Source organism: Myotis nattereri (genome assembly GCF_964212035.1).
Source record: "Myotis nattereri genome assembly, chromosome: 18".
In the NCBI taxonomy this organism is placed as follows: domain Eukaryota; kingdom Metazoa; phylum Chordata; class Mammalia; order Chiroptera; family Vespertilionidae; genus Myotis; species Myotis nattereri.
Window position 1 is genome coordinate 12,131,938 of NC_138093.1, and position 24,621 is coordinate 12,156,558.

The 24,621-nt window shown below is 42.9% G+C and overlaps 2 protein-coding genes across 2 annotated transcripts; both read right to left on the reverse strand.

Annotated features, from left to right (window-relative positions):
• Positions 1-6,519: 6,519 nt before the first annotated feature.
• Positions 6,520-6,834, reverse strand: LCE7A (late cornified envelope 7A; the record flags this gene model as incomplete). Its single annotated transcript, XM_081113261.1, has 1 exon — positions 6,520-6,834. The coding sequence occupies one exon, from the start codon at positions 6,832-6,834 to the stop codon at positions 6,520-6,522; it is 315 nt and encodes a 104-aa protein (XP_080969387.1).
• Positions 6,835-22,205: 15,371 nt separating this feature from the next.
• LOC308534695 (uncharacterized protein) lies at positions 22,206-22,892 on the reverse strand (the record flags this gene model as incomplete). The annotated part of the gene is made up of 1 exon (XM_081113262.1): positions 22,206-22,892. The coding sequence occupies one exon, from the start codon at positions 22,890-22,892 to the stop codon at positions 22,206-22,208; it is 687 nt and encodes a 228-aa protein (XP_080969388.1).
• Positions 22,893-24,621: the final 1,729 nt, after the last annotated feature.

Genomic DNA, 24,621 nt, shown 5'->3' on the forward strand with positions numbered 1-24,621 from the left:
GGAGAGGAGCTTAGGGATCAGCCTTGTGCACGAGGCATAGGGAGGAAAGGAAAGTTCCCCCAGGTCCATGCCTCCTGAGCCAGCACTGTCTCCATTGTCTCGCTGCCTTGAGAGTGGCAAGGCTGCCCTTATTGTGACACGCCCACCACCCAGTCCGGTCCCCAGTCTTCCATGTGTGCAAGGCGGGTCCTTCCATGAGGGCCTTGGATGAGTTCCTTCAGGTATCAGACTGGCTCAGAGCATATTCCTGCTAAATTCTTCTCACCTCTGTCTGAATCTGTATGTGTGCTCTTCCCCTGGCCTGGGACCCTCCCTTCTCTAGCTCCATCCCCACACCCTCACTAAATATTACTCAACCCTGAAATCTCAGCTTAAACAGCATTCCCTTGAGGAAAATTCCCTTGACACATAGGGTCAGTGCCCCGATACAACTTCTTGGCACCCCGTGTACTTTTCATTATAGTTTTATGATCCCCCTAACTGTCTGACTTATCCTCTAGCCTGTTCGTTTAATAAGCACAGATGTCCTTGCTACCCTACTTGCCACTGTGCTCAGCATTGAACACACTGTGACCTTATGGGGGCTTCAATAGTAAAGAGTCAATGAATGAATAAATGAACAAGCTATGAAGAGAAGACCCAAATGACAAGTTTTCTCTGGGTTACCTGTCTGGCCACTTCTTTTCAGTCTCTTATTTCATGATTTTCAGGCTTGGTTTCTCACGAAACGGTCTTCCCTGGGCTGATTCCAGCAGATCTGACCCTCCCTCAGCAGCCTAGTGAGCCCATGACTATCAGAAGCCAAGTGGTTTCTCTCCCCTCCCAGTGCCAAGATTCTGAGGTTATGAGCCTCTGTGACATGGTCATTGTCCCCAAGATTCTGTGACTATGACTATGATTGACTCACCCCGCCCCCTGCTGGCAGGACAGCAGGACTCCTCTTAGTTTCTTCTCCCCTGAAGGGCAAAGGAAGCTCTTTAGTTAACCTGTAATCATTCCATCACCTAAAACATAAGCCTAAAATGCACATTTGTACTGAGTGTCTATTATCTATCAGGCTCAGTCTAAAGTGTGAGGTGTTTAAGCTCAATAGGATATAGTTCACATTCTCAAAGCTCTTCTAGTTCAATATAGAGACAATAGAGAATGCCAATACTGTGTGATGAAAATGACAGTAGGATAGCACAGGAGACTAAGGGTGCACATAGGGTCAGGTTTGGGGTCAGGAATGCTTTCTGGAGAGAGTTATGTGTCAGCGGACTTGGATGGCACTTAGAGATAAGTAGTGGGACATGGAGGTGTGTGAGAGAGGGCATTCAGACTCAGAGATGGAAAAGCGTGGACTCTGTTGGGAAGAAGCTCAGCGGGGCTGGAGCAGGAGACAGGAGACGAGGTAGAGTAAGCTACAAAAGATGGTGGGAGCTGTATTGATGAGGGCTTGAACCCCATGAGAAAGAGTGTGGATTATATCCTGAAGACAATGGAAGCCATTGAGGGGGTTTAAGCAGGGCAGAAGCAAGGGCTCCTTGGGAAGCAAGGTCTCTGTTTTGTTTTTTCATTTTGATGTTCCCATCGTCTAGCTCAGCACACACACACACACACACACACACAATACCTTTGTAACTGGCTGAAAGACCTTCCCTAAGACGTCTTCAAGACTCACCTCTTTCAAGTCTGTCCTTAAATGTCACTTTCTAAATGAGGAATTGTAGCCCCATCTTCCCATTTAAAATTACAGTCTGCCACCCTTTCTCTGACTCCAATCACCTTTACACAGTTTATTTTCTTCAGTAGCACTATTCACATACATACAATATATTGTACATGTATATAATTGATTTATGTTACTGTTTGATGTCTTTCTTCTCTCACTAAAATCTTCAAAAAGGCAAATCTTGTTTGTTTTTTTCTACAGCCATATCTCAAGGTCCTAGAATTGTTCCTGGCACATAGGAAATACTAAAACAATATTAGTTGAGTATAAATGATGATAGTTACTCATCTTTTTGCTGGGGAGTGGGGGGTGGGGAGGAAATCACAGTTTGTCTGCCATAGCTGTGGTGTCTCCTTTCTCCTCAGCTCCAATTAGCCTCACCAATAGTGAGAATTCAGGAGGCCCTTTAGGATATAGTAGAAGAATTTCCAAGTAAGTCATGACTGTACACGGCTGCTGTAAAATCTAGCTGAAGGCTCAGTTTTACTGTCCCCTGGTGGAAGATACAGCTTTACTGCCCCGTTGTGTTAAGGTAGAGAAAAACCCAAAAGCCTCACAAATGTATTTTCTTAGTTACACATCAAAGGAAAATAAATTTGTCTAATAAAATGCCCAATATTTAATAACTTTAAACAGTATCTCAAGTATATACTGATATTGAAAAATAATATAAATAACATTTGAGTTTTCCCACCCATCCTATATAATGAAAGGGTAATATGCAAATTGACCCTAATAGCAGAGTGACTGGGAATCACTGGTCACTATGACACACACTGACCACCAGGGGGTAGACGCTCAATGCAGGAGCTGCCCCCTGGTGGTCAGTGCGCTCCCACAGGGGGAGCTCTGCTCAGCCACAAGCCAGGCTGATGGCTGCCAGTACAGCGGTGGTGGTGGGAGCCTCTCCCGCCTCCTCAGCAGCACTAAGGATGTCCGACTGCAGCTAGGCCTGCTCCCCGCTGGCAAGTGGACATCCCCCGAGGGCTCCCAGGCTGCCAGAGGGATGTCTGACTGCCAGCTTAGGCCCAGCCCCCCGGGAGCGGGCCTAAGCCAGCAGGTGGTCATTCCCCAAGGGGTCCCAGACTGCAAGAGGGAACAGGCCGGGCTGAGGGACCCTCCTGAGTGCACAAATTTTTGTGCACTGAGCCTCTAGTTAGATAATAAACAGCAAGGCAGAAGTTAACCAGAAATTCTACATGTGAATTAGTGCCTGGGTTAAAGGTCATGTGCTCCCAGTTCAGATAAGATGTCAGTGACCTTCTGACCTTCTCTGGTGAGGTGTGTTATTCTCTTAAATGTATATTGCATGCTAAGAATAAACATATGTAAATGTCATTTGGTGACAAGGATACATTATTTACAATATTTGTAAATGTCACTTGCATTGTTTAAAATAGAATACCTATGGCATATAGAGTGCCATAGCATGGAAACTCTAATATTCTGTAGAAGCTTTCAAATATTTTAACAACTGCAACCATTTTTAAATAAAGTATTACATTGGGACCACGATATACAAAACAAACAAGTAAGAGAAATTGGGCTTTTCTGATGAACACACAAAAATTGACTAGTGCTGCAGAGGACAGTTGCAGTCTTATTATTAGTTTTAGCATCGACTCTTTTTTTATATTTTATTCTGGTTGGACAGTATTGGGAACATTGTAATTAATTCTTTGCACATGGTAACCAGGGCCTCTGCTCAGAGTTGCACAGACAGTGTGATGTACAGGCCCTGGGGCCCCAGTGAATCCCCACCTACCAGCCAGCACTAACACTTGGGATTTGTTTCTTTGTTAGGTTTCAGTAGCTCAGCTTTCAATTTCAGCACATTTTTCCATCAGACTAATCTCAACATTTGACAACAGAGTCAGAGTGGGTTTGAGAACTGTCCACAGCAATATTTAAGAACAGTTCACAGTCTTTATTAAACAGTGTAATACAAAAAGAACACAAGATTCACTATGTTGGACAATGTAAATAGTTGTTGTTGAGTAGACAAATACATGACATGACATGATATAATGCGATGTGATATAGTACCATATGATGTAATACTTCCCTGGGTTTTGTGCTCATGGATCCCTCTGCCTAAAGTGCTGTTGCCCCAGATATCCACGTGGCTCCCTTCTTCACTTCCTGTAAAGAAGGCTTTATCACACAGGCCTCCCCTGACCATCCTGTATAAGCTAGCATGGCCCTCAGCAATCTCCGTCCCCACAACCTTCCTTTCTTTCTTCTCCATACCACTTAGAAGCATTGAATATAGCATACATTTAACGACTACGTAGTTATCGTTTGCTTCTCCCAATGGACTTGAAGCTCCATGAGAGCAGGAGCCATTTCCTTTTTATTTATAACTATATCTTCAACTCTTAGATCAATGCATAGCATATGGTAGGTGCTTAATAAAAATTCGTTTGATAAATTAATAGTAAATAAATGTTTTATAAATATTGAATTTATTTTTAATGTTGTCAAAAGTGTTCATTTCACTGTTTATACTTTACCTGCTGTTTAAACATAGTAACATTGCAATACTGTATATGTTGAGTCTTTTCAGTTCATCAAACAGATCAGCAAAATTTGGCAACTGATTGAACTATGATTTTTTTTATATTTTATTGATTTTTTTACAGAGAGGAAGGGCGAGGGAGAGTTAGAAACAAATGGATAATAAATGAAAAAATGCCATTTTCTCTCATTTCATATAAATAACACTGGAAATCTAGTAATTTAAAGCCAATTTTGTGAATGGTTTTGTCAGACCTTGTGTTACAACATGTTAGCATCTTATTAAATTCATGCAGCCCACAGCAATTACTGGAGCATATGTCAGTAATAGTCTCTATACAAAGCACAGTTCCGACAGTTTTTCTTGCCTTTGCTTTTGCAATATCAATATAAAAATAACATTTTGCCTATTTATTTAATAATGTGTTAAAAAATCTGATCTCAATATATAAAGTTGTTTTCTACCTTTTTAAATCCTTATTTGAGAATATTTTCCCATTGATTTTAGGGAGAGGAAGGATGAGGAAAAGAGAGGGAGCAAGAAAGACAGAGAGAGAGAGAAACATTGATGTCCCCGACTGGTGATCGAATCTGTAACCTGGGTATGTGCCCTGACCAGGAATCAAACCTGCCACCCTTCAGTGTATGAGATGACGCTCCAACCAACTGAGCCACACTGGCCAGGGCAAGCTGTTTTCCTGAGTGTGTGTCAATCATCTTTATATTTACTTGCTTGAACATATAGTAACAAAATAAACAAAATTCTTAACAGCCATACATACTCCTGCTCAGTTTTAATGTAAGTATCTCATGATCTCAACATTTAGAATAATTCATAAAGTGTGGTTGATGTCATACTGGAATCTTTCTGGACTTTATCAGCAAATGATCCTAATTGCATTTCTAAATCAGTCATCTAACATCCTTCTTACAGGGTCAACAACACGTGACCTTTAGCAAACTATTCTCTAGTGATGCATGTTTTTCTCTTAGGACAATATGGAAACCCACTTTAAATAGAATATAAATGTGTTTTCATTGCCAGATTTAAATTAACTTTTTAAATTAACATTTAGCTATTTCAAGACAGTGTATACTATACTTTCTAGCAAAAAATAATGACATTTTTAATTATCAGGAAGGAGCTGGCTTAGCTACATTGTGAAATTTCACTTCATACATCATGTCAGGAATTTAACCTATTTTTAACCTTTATAAAGAGTACGTCCTGGTGATAAAAACATAATTATGGTATGCTATTTTGGGGAAAATTTGAGTCAAATTTTGGGCACCTGGCATTAATTTTGTATACTGTAATCAATATGGTAATTGATAGTTGAAAATCACCTACTACCAGTACTGTGTGAAGAGAATGGACTCGGGCAGGTGGATATGTTCCAGGAGAGTATTTGTCATGGCTTTTTAAACCGAGATCTGAAAACTACAAGAACCCCTGTGTCATTTCCTTCTTGAGCATACTATTCCCCCAAATTAGAAGGGTTTGGAGGCTAAATTCTGGGACTGGGAAGCAGCGTGTCCTTAATGGGCAGGAAAAACCTGTGTTGGTGGCAACAGGAGCAGCGGCAATGGGATAGCTGTTACTTAGGGAACAGCCCCCTGTGACTCCCCTCTGGACCTTTCCTTACACATCCTTCTCAAACTGCTCAGAGTGGAGTCTACCTTAGGGGGAAGGTCCCATCTGGCTGGCTTATTGTGAGGTCTTCTTGAAGACTCCAGGCTCATGGGGGTTCCTCAGAGCCGAGGATGGGGGAATCAACAAACACCAAGAAGTTCAAGGTGCCAAGAAAGATAAGCTTTATTTTTTAATACATTTATTTTATTGATTTTTTACAGAGAGGAAGGGAGAGGGATAGAGAGTTAGAAACATCCATGAGAGAGAAACATCCATCAGTTGTCTCCTGCCCACCCCCTACTGGGGATGTGCCCACAACCAAGGTACATGCCCTTGACCAGAATCGAACCCGGGACCCTTCAGTCTGCAGGCCGACGCTCTATCCACTGAGCCAAACCGGTTTGAGCAATAAGCTTTCTTTTTGCACACAGATGAGGCTTTGGGAAGCAGAATTTCCTGTAGCATTCAGGTCTCCTTGACCTAGGAATAGAGCCAAGGTCAGGAGGTGTGAGGCTCTCAGCAAAAAAGAGGGGTCCATCACCTACACAGCTAGGCAGCTTAGTTGGGGAGGAGAGAACAAGGCTGAAAGTGAGGAAAGATGTCCATTCGATGCTGGTCCTTGTCTGCGGATCTTTGGCTCCTCAAAAGTAACAGATCAGCTGCAGCCCCCAAGGCCGTGGCAACAACTGGAACAACAACAGTGTGAAGGTTCCCTCACACAGCAGGGGGAAGGCTGGGGCTGGCCTAGGCAGACGTCTGGAAACCGGTGAGACACCAGAGAGCAGCAGTCAGAAATACAGCAACTATGGATACAGCAGGAGGGAGCAGGAGTTGGGCAGGGCTCCGGGCAGGGAGGACGGGCCTGAGGGACCTGAGGGGCCTGAGGGGCCTGAGGAGGGCACTTGGGTGGGCATTTGGGGAGGCACTTGGCAGGAAGCTGGCACTTCTGCTGGTTCTGTTGGCAGGACATCTTGGAGAAAGTCCAGTTACTCTAAAAAACAATGCAGATAGTTTGAAAGTCCAGTGAATACAAATGTAATTTGTATCAGTATCTTTCTACAGAGTCTGAAGTTCCGTCATCGAGTCTGTGGCTCCAGGGCCCCTACTCACAGCAGAGTAGGCCTGCTTTCCTGGCACAGGAGCAGCCAGGCAGTAGGTAAGTCAGAATTTGGTGACACCTTCTCCTGGTTCTACCAAGACTCTCTGGCTACAAAAGCAGCAACTTAGAGCACTAAGTAGTTCCCACAGTCTTAAATTGCTTTTATCACATCTCCTGATTTATGCATTCTAGAAACCAGGTGTTGAGCCTGAGTCCCTGGTTATGCCACTGGTCCTCATCATTTCCCTTTATTCCTTTCTTACATCATGGGCTCTGCCTTTAGGGCTTCCCCCAACCCCACCCCAGTCTTGAGTTAACATTCACCCTCCTCTGGGATTGCTACTTTGGAGCCAACACAATGATTTCCACGAGCTTGATACTCCTGCAACGACCAGTTAGTTCCCATTCTCTCCAACCTGGAGTGGCTTGGTCCCATTCAGCTGATTCAGAGTGGCAGTCCTGGCCATTCCCGAACTGCCATTGGGCCAGAAAGGACACTCACCTTGTTCTCCTAACCTCAGGCAAGCGATGGGTGCGTCAAATGAAATGAGGACACAGTGTGATCTGAGGGCTTTTATACATATCCTGCACCCAACACGAGGGAATGAGCCACGATGATGTGAAAACTGTGCCCAACCAGGTGGTTATGATGACGACGTCTCACGTTCCAGGGCTCTGTCATTTTCTCACGCTCAGTCACTATTGGGTCTTCCGCATGAGTATCCTCCCCATAAACCTCGGGAGGATTTTTATAAAGATAAGAAGGTCCTGATTTATGGGGGAGTTTACAATGGCACAGCTTAGGGGTTGAATTGAAGGTGTCTGGAAGAATCCAAAGCATGCTGGAGATGAAAATCTAAAGCCACAAATGTTGGATCAACCAAGGATATAGCTCAGAGTTTCTGTAGGTTCTACCAACAGGTTGGGAACCAGCAATCTAAGCACCCACGGGGCACTACTGAGTGCTCAGTGTACCTGGTTCAGATTCCAACGTGCCTAAAACATTGACCAACAATGTAGCGTCATAGAAAGGCCCAGCTGGAAAGGGTTTTAGTTCCCTACTTACACTCCACATGTAGATGAGGACACTGTGCGCCGGAGAGGACAAAGGAGATGCTCAAAGCTGTACAGAGTCTGAACTGGTAGCCAGGTTCTGAGTCTCTGACACCACAAAGCCAGGCACCCCTGTCTCTGATCACAGTCCCCCCTTTCAACCTGTGTTGGTATAGCCCCTGAAATCTACTGTCTCCTCAGCTCCCTCTTCCTTCATGCGACTCCCCACCCAGTGTGTTTTCCATAGTCCATCATTTCAACCATTCTTTTGCCAAGACAGTAAACTCTTCACCCCTTTGGCTTGTCAATACACTTGACTGGCAAAACCTCAACCCTGGATGAATCCTCTCTGCTATGCCTAGCTGCTATAGAAATACTTTATTTTTTAAAAAATAGATACTTTGGCAGGTTGGCATTATCGTAAGATCAAGATCATCCACCTAGGCTAGTTTCAAAGCACTGCTTGGCAATCCTATATACTTCTCCGTATTCACTACACACACACACACACACACACACACACACACACACACACACGATTTCTCTTCTATCAAATCTTCTCTGCTGCCTGTGCTTAGATAATACTGCTGCTGCTTCTTGGGGCAAACAGTAGCTGTCAAATGTAAGGTACTTCCACTTCCTACTACCAGTATTCAAGCCAACCCATGCCTGCACCCATCCTTTATGACTTCCTGTGTTAGAGGAGGAGCAGCCCCTTTCGTTTCCTAATGCCTGACTCTACTCTTTTGCTCTGGATCCTTATATCTTCAACCTCAATTACATTAGTTTCTCCTAGGAAATGCCCCCAGGGTATCTGTATTTCTGGTAACAACTGGCTTGTATTTATTTTTTAATATCTATCATCCTGGATAGAATGAAAACTCAGTGTTAGCTGGTTCACTCTTTATCCCCAGCATCTACACAGTGCTTAACATTCTTGTATGTGCTCAAAAAAAAATTTGTTCAATGAATTAATGAGTCATTTGTGGGTGAAGTTAAAATCTCCCTCCTTCCACTCCTTAGAGAGGGTCCCTTGGGAAGCAGGTCAAAGGCAGGCACATGGGACAGGTGTGGAATGTTGACCCAAGAATGGAGTCATGGATACTGGCCAACAACGAGGGCTTTGCAGTAGAAGTCAGGACTCTGGTCCTGGCTCTGATACTCCTGGATTCAGAGGAGACTGGACCACATGATCTCAGTACAGCTTTAAGTCTGTATTTGCATTTATGAGCATCAGATCTCCAAGAAGCTAACACCTAGCCCAAGTGTTCCTTTCCTGGTCTCTTCTTTCTTTCTGCTGAACATATTTTACCTGGGGATGGCGATGTTTGGTGAACTTGATGAAGAAGGAAGAGATGGTCGCTGGAGTGTCTATGAGGATATGAAATATTCAAAGGTAGGTCATGCTATGAGGAAGCAACTCCATCTAATCTGTTTAGTTCATCCTACTTATTAGAGGAAAATCACTTAACTTCTGGCCTTGTGCCAAAGCAGAGTATTATGTATACAGTATTTGGGACTCTTGCCTGATTTGCCTCTCCTAACTGAGAATATGAGATACTGAGGCCCAGATATGTAGGGATAGGTAAAAGTACGTTCCTTTCCTGCCATGACCCCAACTAAGATATTACAAAAAATTTTAAAAGGTTGGAAAGTATTGTTCTATTATGTTGATCTAACACCATCAAGGAACTACTGGTTCAATAATGAAAAATTATTTATCCCAAGAGAAACTCGCATCTTGTAGTAACTTTGCAAATACTCCTTCATGGATATTAATTGCTGAGTGCCTGTTTTGTGCAGGGTTTTGAGAATTCAAAGATGAAGATACTTTTTTGCCCTTAAGGAATGGTACAAATGGGATGATACGAGGAAAAGGAAGTGCAAATTTATTCTCAACCTTCCATCCATCAAACATGTTGTTTGCACTGTTGCAGCACAATAGCTCCATGAGTTTCTTATTGTTAATCCTATTTTACAGATAAAAGAGACTAAGGCTCAAAAACAATGGAAGGTAGTCAGGAAATGAGGGATAATTGCTGTTCTAGAAGGAGAGAAGAATGCGTGCATGGGCACAGAGTTGTGAAAGGGCTTGATCTCTTGGGGAAACAGAGGGGCCATGATATTGGAGAAGGGTGAGAAGCGGGACACTAGCTGGACAGAAAGAAGGGCAGGGCCCAGAACAGGAGAGCTTTACTTGCTGGGTTGTGTACTTTAGCTTATAGATAAATGGTTTCCAAATTAGAGTCTTTGAAGCCTTGTTGCAAGGATGTTCAAACATCACCTCTTTCATGAGCCACTCCTCCTGACAGTTGCTCTGTGTTTGGGTGCTCCCCACCCTCCCTCCATGCCTCCACCATTGTTTGTTGCCTCAGCTTCATGTATCTACATAGTACAGAAGCTGGAAGAAGATGGGTCTAGAATTGGAGCACAGGCATTTGACAGATAGTAGGTTGAAAATATGTTTTAATTTACTTATTTTTCCTCATCACTTTACTTATATGGGGGTTCCTAAAAACTTTGAGTCACATTTTTAAAATACCATCAATTTTTTAAAGAATATTTTTTATTTAAAAATTTTATTTTAATTTTTTCCATCACCATTTATCCCCTCTCTGCCACCTTCCATCTCCTCCCACCCACTACCTTCCCTTCCTGCAAGCATCACACTGTTGTCCATGAGCTTTCTCTTTTTTGCTCAATCCCTCCACCTCCCCCAACACACACACTCTCACTAGAGCAATCTGCCTGAAGATACCATCAATTCTTAATCCTTGACTATTTAAGTTGCTTAGGAGGAGGCAAAAATCTGGACTTCCACTGACCCCATGCTGCAGAGAAATTACACTTTTACCTGCTTTGTATTTTGGAGGTATACATTAGATTTAACTTGAAAACAGGATAATACTGCTTAAAAAGTTTGGTCAGAAGCAATTGGGGCATCTTTGGTCATTTAAGTAAGGAAGCAACATGATAAGATTTACATTTTAGGAAGATTATTGGTATCAGGTGACCTTGACTTGGTTACTGAAGAAGCTGAAGTCTGTGAATGGCCAGGCTAAAGTGTGATAAGAGACTCAGAAACTGGACCTGGGCAAGCTCTTTGTTAATGAGCTTGTAGACAGAGAGACTGGCTGGAAGGTAATTGGGGGTCTTTACCTGACTGAGGCCTCCCTAAGCACAGTTCATGCATTCCTGGACTCTGCTGTCATTTGCTCAAACATTCCCTCACCATCCTGCCTGTTGAGGATTCAAACATGCTATGGATTCCTGCCTGTGTTAGGTGTGCCCCTTAACAGAAGGGTGAGGTTCCAGCGAGGCCAGCATTGACATGCATAAGATTCTTATCAAGCTCATTCCCAAGCGATGAAAGAAAGGAAAACAAGGACCTTCCTCTGCCTGAAGCAGTCAGGCCTGTGAGCCGTCCTCCATTGGGCTAGAATCCCAGTGAGCAGGCCGCATGTGGGTCTGACTCCGGCAAAGATCATTGGAAGGGAATTCACAGTCTTCCCAAGGGCAATGGAATTCATTGGTCATTGAAGAGCTGATGCTTCTCTTGGGATGGAGGAAACATTCATGACCCATGTTCAATAACCATGTCCAATGGCCCTGTGGGTCTTAGCGCATCGCAATTAGTAGACAAAAGAAAGGGAAAAGACTTACTCATTCTAACACATCTCCATCCCTTCTATGAGGTGGCCTCTAAAGCCAATTATTCTCCCTGTCTGTACAGTGTGAGCTAAACACATAGGCCCACCATGTATAAAATGATGGTTAAAAGAAATATTATGAGCAAAGAAACCAACACTGTCCTGCATTCAGTGGTGTTCCATAAGCAGTACAGTGCCAGCATTACCATTATTTACTGTAGTCCCAGGCATTCCCCAGCTTCTGAGTCCTATACCCATGGCAGTGGGGGGCACACACGAATATCATGTGGCACCAGCATGACAGCCTCTTTTCTCTCTAATATCTTCTATGGACAAGAAAGACCTCCCCTGACAAGCTCAGGGGAGGCCTGTATCAAACTCAAAGACCTAAAGTAGCCATAAAGGATAGTCTGAAATTAAAACTTTAACTAGAAGCAGTTATGGTGGGTGGTCACGTCCTAGGCCAGTATTCTCCCTGACAAAGGTCAATCTTTACCTTAACTGAGCCTATTGTCTTTTTGCATCTACAAAAACATATTGTTTTTTGTTTTGTTTATATTGTTGAATAGTCAGGGTAACTTGTAACTTCCTTTTTCCAGACCCCTCAGGGCACAACCAAGTGCCCTGGGCTGTAGGACAAATATCACAAATTCCTTCATTGCTATTGTTAGTATATTAATTGTTGACTGTTAACTATCCTGTACTGACCTAAGTAAAAGAAGTATGTGTCTATCATTTTACTTTTTATCCAATCCCAGAGGTCCCCCCACAACTTTGCTTTCTCCAACTCCCTAATCTATCACCAATGGATTTCATGTAACCCACTTACTTCTCCTCCTTTGATTGTAATGTATAAAACAAGGTGAAAAACTGCCATTCTCTGGAGCATTATCCCAATAACTTGAGATCCTGCTTCCCAGCAATTGTCGACAGTTTGACTCAAATAAACTCACAGAAATTCTTTACAGTGTACCGATGAATAATATACTAGCTGAACAATTAGCACAGGGAATCCAAGTACTGACTAAGAAAATGTGAATAGGCCAAAATATTAAGTAGTATTTTTGTCAAAGAGCATTAGTTTTTGTCAAACTTTTCTCCAATAGTTGTTTGGTGAATATCTGTTTTTAATAAAGAGCAAAAATAAAAAAACAGATATTTTTAGATGGTAAGCTTTACACAATCAACCAAACATTAATATTTTGCTTTTTCTCTTAGGGAAAAATTATATTTTCCCCCAGAAATCTCTCACACAAACATAACAGAACTTTTTAAATCATGTTTAAATACCTATGAGCTAAATATGGAAGTTCAAGAAATGCTCTATCAAAACTTATAAGACATTGCTTTATATACTATAAAGCACCTTTTTTCCTCTCAAAAGGAGAAGCATCTATACTTTCATTACAAATATTGATTTTATGACAGTAAACTAGGCAGATATTGTCAAGTTTCTCTGACATTGCTTTTCTGCATAACTAAATTCTTCCTTTAGCTGGAAAAAGAAATCTCTTTCCTGAAAATGATTTACTTAAATTGAGGTATTTTAACTGCTCCCAATGCTGGGGAAAAAAAATCTTCATAAGCTTTTATAATTCTAGAATTACGATTCAAAAAATTACTAAGAATAATCACCAATGAGAATGTTTATTTTACTATGTTTAGACAGCACAAGAATGGAAACAACATAAGTGTCCAATATTAGGAAACTAGTTACACAAATTATGGTGTCTTCACACAGTAGTGTTATTTATTTATGAACATAGAAGAGTATTGACATAAATTATATTGTTAGGTTAAAAACACAGGTTATAAAATATTCTAAAGTTATCCCATTTTATAATTTTCAGGAAATGTAGAAATCTATGGAATTATTAGCAGTGGTTATTTGAGGTGATAAGATTTGCAATTAGTCTTAATCATCTTACTTATGCTTATCTACCTTAACAAATCTTTATAACATGAAACGAGTATATGTCATTTGCTTAATTAGAAAAATTATACATACAAAATTATAATTTTATGTAATTTTGATATACCTACATATATATATATATATAGTAGTAGAGACAAAATCAGGCCCCAGCAATCAGGAAGACTACTAAGTCCTGGAAATAGGCATCCTCTACAATATAATCTATTAGGGTGAGTACTTGGGAAAAAATATTTTCTGTCCACCCCTCCAGAAAGTGAGAATCAGATAAACATTGTTCCGTGGAACCTAGGTTGATATGTAACATAGCTGAGCCTCAAGCCCCTCCAGACCCCTATACTTTACCACAGGTTCCCCCAACTTCAGGCTTATAGACCCTGAACTTGGCCCAGACTTTCCCCAGATGACAGTACTTCGGTAGCTGGGATTTTGTACCTTAAGTTCAGTAACTCAGCTGATTTGAGTTATTATAAGGAATTCAGGTTACAGTCCCACATCCTCATCTTACACCTGACACTCCAGCCAAATTAAAATTCATGCCGTTGGCAAGTACCACACATGACATGTATCTGTTTATGCAGTATCTTCCACCTGAAAGATTCTTCCTCCTCACTCCACCCACAGGACCAGAGCCGGCTTAACTTTAAAGGCCCTGTTTAAACGCTACCTACGCCAGGGAGCCTATTCCCTCCGACAACACACATGCTCTCTCTGTTTCGGACTTCTTTTTTTTTTTTCAGCATGTCTTTTTTATTTTTTTATTTTCCCTTTATTGATTAAGATATTACAAATATGTCCTTATTCAGCCCGGGGAAACCACCTTAAGTCAACATAAGCCTCTCCCTACTGTCCTTGACTTTTTGAAGTTTTTGTTTCCCCTTTAAGTATTTTTTGACACAAAGTGGGGAAAAACAGTAAGTCAATCAGCTTAAAATTATATTTATTAGTTCACATATTTCAATCTAGAGAGTACATTGCCTCTCCAACTAGATTGTAAGCTTTCCTAGAGCAGAGACAAACCTCCTACTTGCATCTGCAATCGCAGAGTCCCGTACACAGTAGGTACTAGTACAAGCATAAGTTTATTACATTGAAGCCTTCAGTGCTAGGGTTATGTGGTGACTTCGGTTGATGGCCGTGAAAATGCTGATAATTCAGTCAAGCATCTCAAACCATCTGTCTCCTTGAAACATTGTCAGCTATCTTAGGAGGAGAGAAGGAGGGACAGCATCCACCTGTGGAGGTCTCGGCACATCTGAGCTGAGACCTCAAGGGTCACAGCAGCCAGGGCTCCAAACGAAGCAGCTGTCTCGTTGCTGAGGTGGGGGTGAGGGTGCGGGGATGGGGGTGGGGGTGGGGGGTGGAAGACAGAATCAGAAGTGCAGCTTGGCTGAGATCTCACTTCTTAAGTGCTGGGGCCTGGAGGTGTTTCCTGACCCAAAAGAGAGGGAAGGTCCTGAGCTTCCCAGTGGAAGGAGTACACAAGACCTGGATGGGGAGAGAACACCTATCCCTATGCCCCTCTCCTCGCTGGTCACCTCAACATTCCTCCTCTTTGATGTGGTAGACCGTGCCACCCCTGAGGCAGCGGGGCGTTCGGCTAGCCCTCCGGGCACCGGCGGGGTTCTGAGTCCGGGAGCTTTGGGAACCAGAACCACAGCCTCCTGAACAGGGAGCGCAACAAGGGTCAGAGCTGGGAGCCAGGGAGGGGTGTGGTGCCTGGGGAAGGGAGCATTTGGGAGCCCGAAAAGACTCCCAAGGTTGTTGCTTCTGCTGTGACATCGCTGGGCTAGCAAGTCGAAACTGGAAGGAAAAAGAGCATTCAGTTAGACCAGGAACTTGGGTGCCTGTTTCTCTTCTCCATGAGCTGGAGCTGTCAAAGGGAGGCTAGCATTTGCAGTCTGCTAAAATCCATCCCAGGAGGATAAAAAATGGATATGAAAGGGCTAAATATTTGGGGAGTAAATCATGATGGGAATCCCAGGGGACCCATTCACCAACAACCAGACTAGTATCTTACTCTTCTTCCTAAATGAGAAAAACAATATGCAACCTAGTCCACGTTTCCCAGGCCAATGTCTACCATGGTCAAATGTAAAGGAGAACGGGGTCTTGGCTCTCTTCACTCAATTTTATTTTGTCGTGAGACTCAAGTCTGTACTTTCTGTCCTTCTCTGCCCCTCTAGCTTCCACGGCATTTTCCCATGTGAGATCATTCCAGGTCTTTTGCAGGGACCCACTTGCCTCCCCTTCTCTCTCCCCAAATCTCTCCTACCTGGCTTATCTACCCTCTGGGAAGAGACAAGAGGAAAGATTAGGGCTGCCTTTGCAGCATCTCAGTGAGGAACATCAAAGTGTCTCCCCACTCAGAAGTAACCTCACCCTAGAAGATGTGTGGAAAAGTCACCCCAGGAGGAGTCTGGAGGCCTTGTGGGGCCAGGAAGGAAGAGGCCATTTATACGTCCTCCAGTTGAAGCCTCCAGGCTACATGTTATTGGAGGACAGCCGTGGAGCAGGTTATCTACCCGGATGTTTCACAATCCCCAAGGATGAATTCCTCAGCTACACACACCTGTGATTGGATCAAAGGGATTCACATGTGAGTGAGTGACCAGAAGTCTGGGGCCTTCAGATTGACCTGAGTGGAGGTGGGTATGACTAAGTCTAAATTACATTCCTGGAGAGATGGATGTGCAAACTACTGCTGTTGAGGCCTGCCTAGGATGAGAGGGAGCATCAAGTTCAATACCACCAAAGTCTGAGGAAGACTCTACTTGTCCACCCCGACCCATCACCCCTGACATTCATCACCCAGTTCAATGTCGTCGCGTCCATGGAGACTCGCCTGGCCTCCCAGCCACATCTGAGTTCTCCAATTTCTGAACTTCATAGACACCTCTTACAGACTTTATAGCTGCTCAGGGTCAAGGTAACCTAAATACTTGTCCTATCTCCCTTATTAAACAGTTTCTTAATGATAGGGACTTTGTCATTTCTGCATTCCTAGGGCCTGATAATAAAGAAATGCTCATTAATATTTGTTGAATGAATAGACTTTGTGTTTGGGGAGAACAAAAAATCCTAGGAAAACAAAATCCTACCCATTTTTGTTTTGTAGATCTTGACTTCTTGTGCTCACCATCCTCACCTAAGACCTTTGTGAACACCCTCCCATAAATAGTATAGAGAAATCTGTGGGTGTATCTCACCTTATACAACAGACAAAGAATAGTGTGAAGAGTAAGACATTTGCTAACCCTGCTATCTCTTAAGTGCAAGGGGGGCACTGTGGACACTTCAACTACATTTCCTGAATATTATGATATTTTTATTTAAATTGTTCAAAAGTTCAGTTCGGTAGGGGTGTCCAGGAAATCAATGCCATGACTCCCACAGGTACATTTTTTTGCCTCCAAAAATCAGCAATAGTCATATATTCTAGTAAGAAGGGCTAAGAGATCTTCTGATCTTGTTTTTTTCTTCAGGTAGGATGATAGCCAAATCACCAGTAATCCTGACTTCTGCATAAGGCTATAACATCATAAGGACTAGCTTGTTAACACAGACCATTGGGTCTAAATGCATTGCTTTCATTTCAATAGAATAAATTGTCCCTAGCAAAGAATGGGCTTAGTCTTTTATTCATCAAAGGGGTCAGTCTCTTTGGTTCCCCATCTCTCACGATGCAAAGGAAGAAGAGGAGAAGCTTCTGAAATTTAGAAGAAAAGAGTTAAAATTGTGCCTAGAGTTTAGGTTGCCCACACTCCTCATAAAATAACTTTATAAGAAAAACTACAGGCCTGATGTATGAAATTCGTGCAAGAGAAGGCCTTCACAGCCACAGCGGCTGCCTCATTCCCTCCCTCACAGCTGAGGAAGATGCCTGGATCCCGTGGCTGCAGCCTGGCTTCGTCCTGGAAGGACGTCCAGATGTCCTTCTGGTCTAATTAGCATATTACACTTTTATTATTACAGATTATAAAAGAAATCTTTATAAGGTCTTGAGATGCTGAGTCTTTTTAAGCTTAAAAAACAACTAAACCAAAAACATTGAAGGAGAACCTTCAGAATGACAGCATGAAGAACACCTTGGACTCTCTTCCAGCAAAACCACTATAACTGTTGGTAAGGGCACACAGCAAATGAAAAAAAAAAAAAAAGTTTATCCAAGAAAATCTACTAAACCTCAGTAATAACAGCAAGAGTCTATGGCTTAAATCATAACTTGTTTCCTCCCTGACCCTTTTCCACTCAGCATGATGGTAGCTCCACTGCAGGAAATGATGGGGCTCCTCCTTCCCTAGATCCAAGACATGGGCTGTGATGTCTTTGAAACATTGTTTTCTATCACCTCCCACTCTGAGTTTCAAAGACTAAATTCCAGGGGACGGTAGCCAAAATTTGGGGATTTCCTTCTTCCACCCAAATCAGACTTGTGAGTCAAGAGTGACTCTGCCTCAGGTGCAACAGGCCCAGAATACTGGGACCCTGATCACCTTTGCCCCAATCCACCTGTATAGCAGAGGTTCCAGGGTGAAAGAGGCAATTCAAGAAGATTAGAGGTTGTCCAGTATAGCATCGTGTTCATAAAGCAGGTGTGTCACTCCAAGGAAAGCAGACAACCATTCCCATCCCCAGCTCTGGAGCAGTGGCTCAGAGATTTTGGCCAGACAAAGAAGCAGGCCATGAGAATGGAAAACTGAAATTCTCACCAAAGAAACCAATTTTATTCAGAGCAGAGTTGACATCCTAGCCTCTAAACACTCTAGAAAATAAGGGAGTTTTTGTTGGCAAGCAATTAAGAAGAGCCTGTTGATCCATGAGAACAATGTGCAGGACAGCTAATTTATCCCAGAAAACCAAGGAAAGTGAAAGTAAGTAGTGCCCTACTGGTTCAGAACAAACCTCAAAGACTAGCCTCAAACACTACCCTTACAGCCCTAGCCAGTTTGGCTCAGTGAATAGAGCGTTGGCCTGTGGACTGAAGGGTACCGGGTTCGATTCTGATCAAGGGCATTTGCCTTGGGTGCAGGCGCGATCCCAGGCCCTGGTTAGGGTCAATGAGGGAGGCAACCAATTGATGTGTCTCTCTCACATCGATGTTTCTCTCTGTGTGTCCCTCACCTTCCTTTCCACTCTCTCTAAAAATCAATGGAAAAATAGCCTCGGGTGAGGCTTAACAAAAGAAAATTAAAAAATAGAAACCGTGCTTGCAAAAGTATCTGGATCTAATTAGATCAGATTATGAAACAATTTATGTCCCAGAACATTATCAAAAACAGTAGAGCATCAACCAGCTGAAGTCTGTCAGGTGTGATACCAGTAGAGGAAGACAACTCAACAGAGAAAGGGATGACCAGAGAGCTCTGCTGAAACTACTGTCATCCAGGGCAACCAAATACATGCCCAAGGCTGAGCCCACTGAGGAGTAACACCTCAGGCTCAGGCTTCAGGGAAAATAGGCCACACTAAAACAGTCCCTCCAAACCACTAAACAAATAAACAACAGCAGCAACAAACCCCGGGAGAGGGGAGGGGAAAGGATCACTATTCAGAGTTGCTATAATATGTTATCTAAAATGACAGATTTTCAGCAAAAAACATGAGACATGGGAATGAGCAGAAAATTGTTATTCATACACAATAAATTAAGCAAGAAACAGAAACATCCTATGAGAGAGCCAGAGATTGAACTTAAGTAAACTTTAAAGCTGCTATTATAGCTATATTTAAAGGAGAACATGCTTAAAGAATTAAAGGAAGGTGTGATAATGTCTTACCAAATACAGAATGTCAATAATAGAAGCTATTTTTTAAAATAACAATATGGAAACTTTAGAGTTAAAAAATACACTAAATGAAATAAAATATTTACTAGAGGGAATCGGTCATATATTTAAACTGGCAGAAGAGAGAATCATCAAACTTGAGATAAATCAATAGACATTATGCAATCTGAAGAACAAAAATTTAAAAAATGAATTAAAAAAAAGTGAACAGAGCCACAAAAATGTAAAAATGTGGGACACCATTAAGCTCACCAACGTATGTTTAATATGAGAACCAGAAGGAAAGGAGAGAAACATAAAACATAGTTAAAATAATGCTGAAAATTTCCCAAATTTTATGAAACACAACTAAACTGTCAAAAGGAGCAACAAACTTAAAGTAGATAAACACAAAGAGATCCACATTCAGACACATCTTAGTAAACATGTTTAAAGGAAAAGATGAAGAGAAATTCTTGAAAACAGCAAGAGATAAATGACTCATCACTTACAAAGACCCTCATAATGACATAGGACTTCTCATAAAAAAATAAAAATTAAAAAAAACAAAACAAAACAACAACAACAACAACAAAAACCAAAGGAGGTCAGGAGGCATAGAATGGCATTTTCCAAATGCTGAAAAGAAAAAGAAGAAAAAAAAGACCTGGGTCAAAGATGCACATAAAGTTCAATGGAAGATAATTGAGAGTCCAGAAGTAAGCCCATCAATGTATGGTCATTTGACTTTGGCAAGGTGTCAAGACATTTCACGGAGAAAACAATAGTTGTTTCAAGGAACAGTATTAGGGCAACTGAAGATCCACAAGTAAAAGAACTATCTACAATATTTTAAAAATATGACATTAAAAAATTCAAATGTATCAAGAACCTAACTGACAAGTTAAAACTATAAAACTCTTAGAAGAAAATATACAAAAAGTCGCCATGACCTTGTAGGGAAACACAATCTTGACTTCCATGGAACTCTGGTCTGAGATAGATACATAGCACCCATCTTTAAGAGGAAACCAGTCTAAGGGGAGAGAAAGAACCTCTGACCTTTGAGTATACCTGGTCTCAATTGAAACATTACATTTCTTGGAGATATAAGATGCTTTTGTCTGAGAACTTATATGTAGATAGAATGGTAGTTATCTGTTACTTTGGCCAACAATCAACTCCATACTTGTTAGTATGCTAGGTAACTTGGAGGGTATAAACAGTGTGTGTAGTGTTTGAGCTTCCTTTTATTCCTGAAACCAAAGGAGATATATTCCTCTTCTAACTTCCTGGAATAGCTCTTTGGATGATCCCTCACAGGACTTTGAATCTTGAGTAATTAATTAGAGACATAGTGACATCTAGAGGTCATACTGATCACAGCAGTGGTGAAGTGTGAACTACCCTATTCTCTTGATGGATTCCAACTCTCTGGTCCACCAGACACTTGCGTTTTATCATAGATTAAAATGTATATATGACTTATCAGCCACTTATCCAGTTCTTATTAAGATTACCAAGGCATAATAACTCAACGAACATTAACAATGATTAAATCTTATGAAATTCGCTATTTTAAAAATCTTTGATAATAAAGCAAGACTTCTTTACAAAATAAGGAGATGAAATATTTGACTTGAAAATTTGGACTTGGGCCTCAAGAAAAGGGAGAAGTTAGTGATATTTTTTAAGTTCCAGGTTTTTTTTCTTATGGATTTGAAATTTTTATGATATTTGCCATATTCAATATGCATATTTCTAGTTAGAATTAACTAATACTCATGGTCTGTTTTTAGAAAGTTCATAATTTCTAAACATTTTTTTTTTTTTTTACTGAAGGAGAAAGCAATCTGGGGATGAGTAGGAAGAATATCACGAAGAGAAAAAGGAGACCAATAGAGCATACGATACATATCTGTCTTTCTGTCATGCCCCAGGCACTGGAAAGCCCAGAGGCTAAGGCACTGTGTTAGACACCAGTGTTAGACACTGGGAGACACCAGGAGGTGGCACTCAGGCAGGTACATAGGACTCTTCTCAGAAATAGTGTCAGAGGAGGAGCCAGAGCCATTTTTCTCTCCCCTCCTTCCATGCCCACCAGGTAACTAGCACATATTTGATGTCCAGGGTCTCCTGGCAGCAGAAGAATGGACAGTAGTGAAAAGAATATTGGGGCACAAGCAGGCAAGAAAGAGTCTACAATGGGGTGGTGAGCAGATTCTTTGTTTTATTGTTTTGTTTGAGCAAGCAGAATGCAAGGAGGTCAGCTAGGGAATGAGTTACAGTCTGTAGTTTGGGTATCCCAAGACAGACAATAAATTTGGTGTAAGAGGAATAGAGTTTGGGGAGAGGATTCTGGCTTCTGAATCCCAGGACAGAAGGCCTGGTATCAGCTCTAATGACCGGCAGAAGTGGAAGGAATTGTGTTCGTGGGGACTCTCAGAGTCTTGAAAGCAAGCAATGCTGATTCAGGGCCCAGGTGGCCAGGAGAGACAGAACCGAGACCAGACATGTTCACCTTTCCCAGAAAGTGTATAATAAGAGACAACAGTGGAGAACAAGTTGGGGAGCAGACTGTTTATTGTTTCCGTTCAAGAAGGGGCCAGCCAAAGAAATAATTTGGGGTTCCCAGGGCAAGCTGCAAAGGTGGGATCAGAGGTCAGGAGATGAGATGTTCGAAGAGGACATAGATTTCTGGATTCCCAGTCAGAAGAATCTTCCAGAACAGAACTTGAAATCTTCACTAAAATGTCTCAGCAACACAGGCAGGCCCAAGGAAGATGGTCTTGCCCCTTTAGTGCCTCTAATGCTGCTCTTCTTGGCTCAGGGTCTACTTTAGCAGCAGCCTCCAGAGGACTGGCCACAGCCCCCTCCATAGCTGGAGCCCCCTCCGCAGCAGCCTCCAGAGGACTGACCATAGCCCCCTCCATAGCTGGAGCCCCCTCCGCAGCAGCCTCCAGAGGACTGACCATAGCCCCCTCCATAGCTGGAGCCCCCTCCGCAGCAGCCTCCAGAGGACTGACCATAGCCCCCTCCATAGCTGGAGCCCCCTCCGCAGCAGCCTCCAGAGGACTGACCATAGCCCCCTCCATAGCTGGAGCCCCCTCCGCAGCAGCCTCCAGAGGACTGACCATAGCCCCCTCCATAGCTGGAGCCCCCTCCACAGCAGCCTCCTGAGGACTGACTACTGCTCCCTCCGCAGCAGCTGGAGCCCCCTCCAGAGCCCCCTCCGCAGCAGCTGGAGCCCCCTGAGCTGCAGCAGTCAGACCTTCTGTGTCTGAAGCGGTGAGACCTGCGGGGTTTGTGGTGGCTCAGGCAGCAGCCACCACCCCCAGAGCTACAGCAGCCACCACCCCCAGAGCTACAGCAGCCCCCACCCCCAGAGCCACAGCAGCCCCCAGAGCTGACACTGCAGCAGGAAGAGACTGGAGGGCACTTGGGGGGACACTTAGGAGGGCATTTTGGGGTGCAGCACTTGGGAGGGCACTTGGGGACGCACTGCTGGCTCTGCTGGCAGGACATCTCGTTGGGCAGGCGGGTGGGCGTTCAGGAGCTGAGAGAAAGTCACAGCACAAGTTAGTCCCCAACATAGAGACCTTCCCTACTATCTTTTTACCATAATTTTTTTTTTACTCTACATTTCTGAAGCCTGTTCAAGATAAGTCATAAAAAAATGATCTCTGATGTAGTTTGTCATTTGAGCCTCAAGAGTTTTTACTGAAATAGTTATAGATGAACTTCTTTTAACGAAGCAAGACATAGAGAACGAATATTTAACAAGCTTGCCCAGAGCTAGTGCGAAAGCTAGTGAAGGCAAGATTGGCATTTACAGTCTGACTCAAGTCCACTCTGCACCACTCAGAAGTTTGGAAATGTCCAATCTAGGACTCAGTTTAGAGCTGCAGAGCTCTTTGTTAAGGAAGAAATAAGAATTTCCACCTGGCTGGTGTGGCTCAGTGGTTGAGCGCCAACCCATGAACCAGGAGGTCATGGTTGATTCCTAGTCAGGGCACATGCTCAGGTTATGGGTTTCACCCCCAGTAGGGGGCGTGCAGGAGGCAGCCAATCAATGATTCTCTTTCATCATTGATGTTTCTTCTATCTCTCCCTCTCCCTTCCTCTCTCTCTAAAAAACAATCAATAAAAACATATTTTAAAAATAATTTTCTTTTGCAGGAACTTCCCATATACTAGTAGCTTTTCACAACACATATTATTATGTCATATTATATATGAAAAATATGATTATCCCATATAATTATACATGTGTATATATGTATACATACATTTCAGTTAAACAGCTCATAGGATTGCTCTTTGCAATTTTAAGCTATTATTTTAAATGGAGAAGTGATATGAGCTGGGATGTAAACCTAGGTTTGCTGGCGCAGTGAACCAAGGCCGAGCTATACACTGTCTACAATACACCGACTCTTCTATCTTTCATGGTAGCACCATGAACTTCAACTTGCTAGTCACTATTCAACTTTGGGGCTTCTGGCTCAGATGCCTAGACAGCACTCCTCACCAACCTAAGGACATTGGATCTCTGTGTTTATGAAGCCCCAAATATGCTTCCTCTGCTCCCACTCTTTGAGAATCACTGTGACCCCAGTACGGCTCTGGGAAGGGACAGAGTTCATTTCTCCCAGGTAAACTCTTCCTTCTAAGGAAGATTGTTTTAACTTGCTTAAAACTGAGAAATTAAAAAACATGCAAAACTAGTTTAACTATAGCTCAAACACACAGAATCATTCGGGCGCTTCCAATCTCTCTGGCCTCACAGCTCACCTTTTTTCATCAGAATTTCTACACTTTTATTCCATTCCCTGCTCTCCTCAGCCCTCTCCACTCCCCCAAGATCCTGCCCATCTGTCCACATGCTCTGGTGAGCGACCCTCTGTGGGAGACCCTGCTCCATTCCCAGTGGACACTTACCAGGTGCACAAGCAGCACAGGGTCGGTCACTACCTCAGGAGGGAGTGGATGGAGATGCTCCATCCCCACGGCCCTTTTATGCTGGGCTTGAGCTCTGCCCCAGTGAGTGAGACAGGGCCTGGGCATGAGAGGACCGCCTCCTGCCACGCACATGGTGCTGTGACAGGTGATGACTGTCAGCTACTCCCCTGTCTCCCTCCATGGGGCTCAGGACAGCTGCTGCTGGATTCAGAATAGGACTGTTTAGAAATGGGGTGAAGGAGAATTCCTACCATCATCTGCCGCCTTATTATTCTTAGCAGTCCCTGCCTCT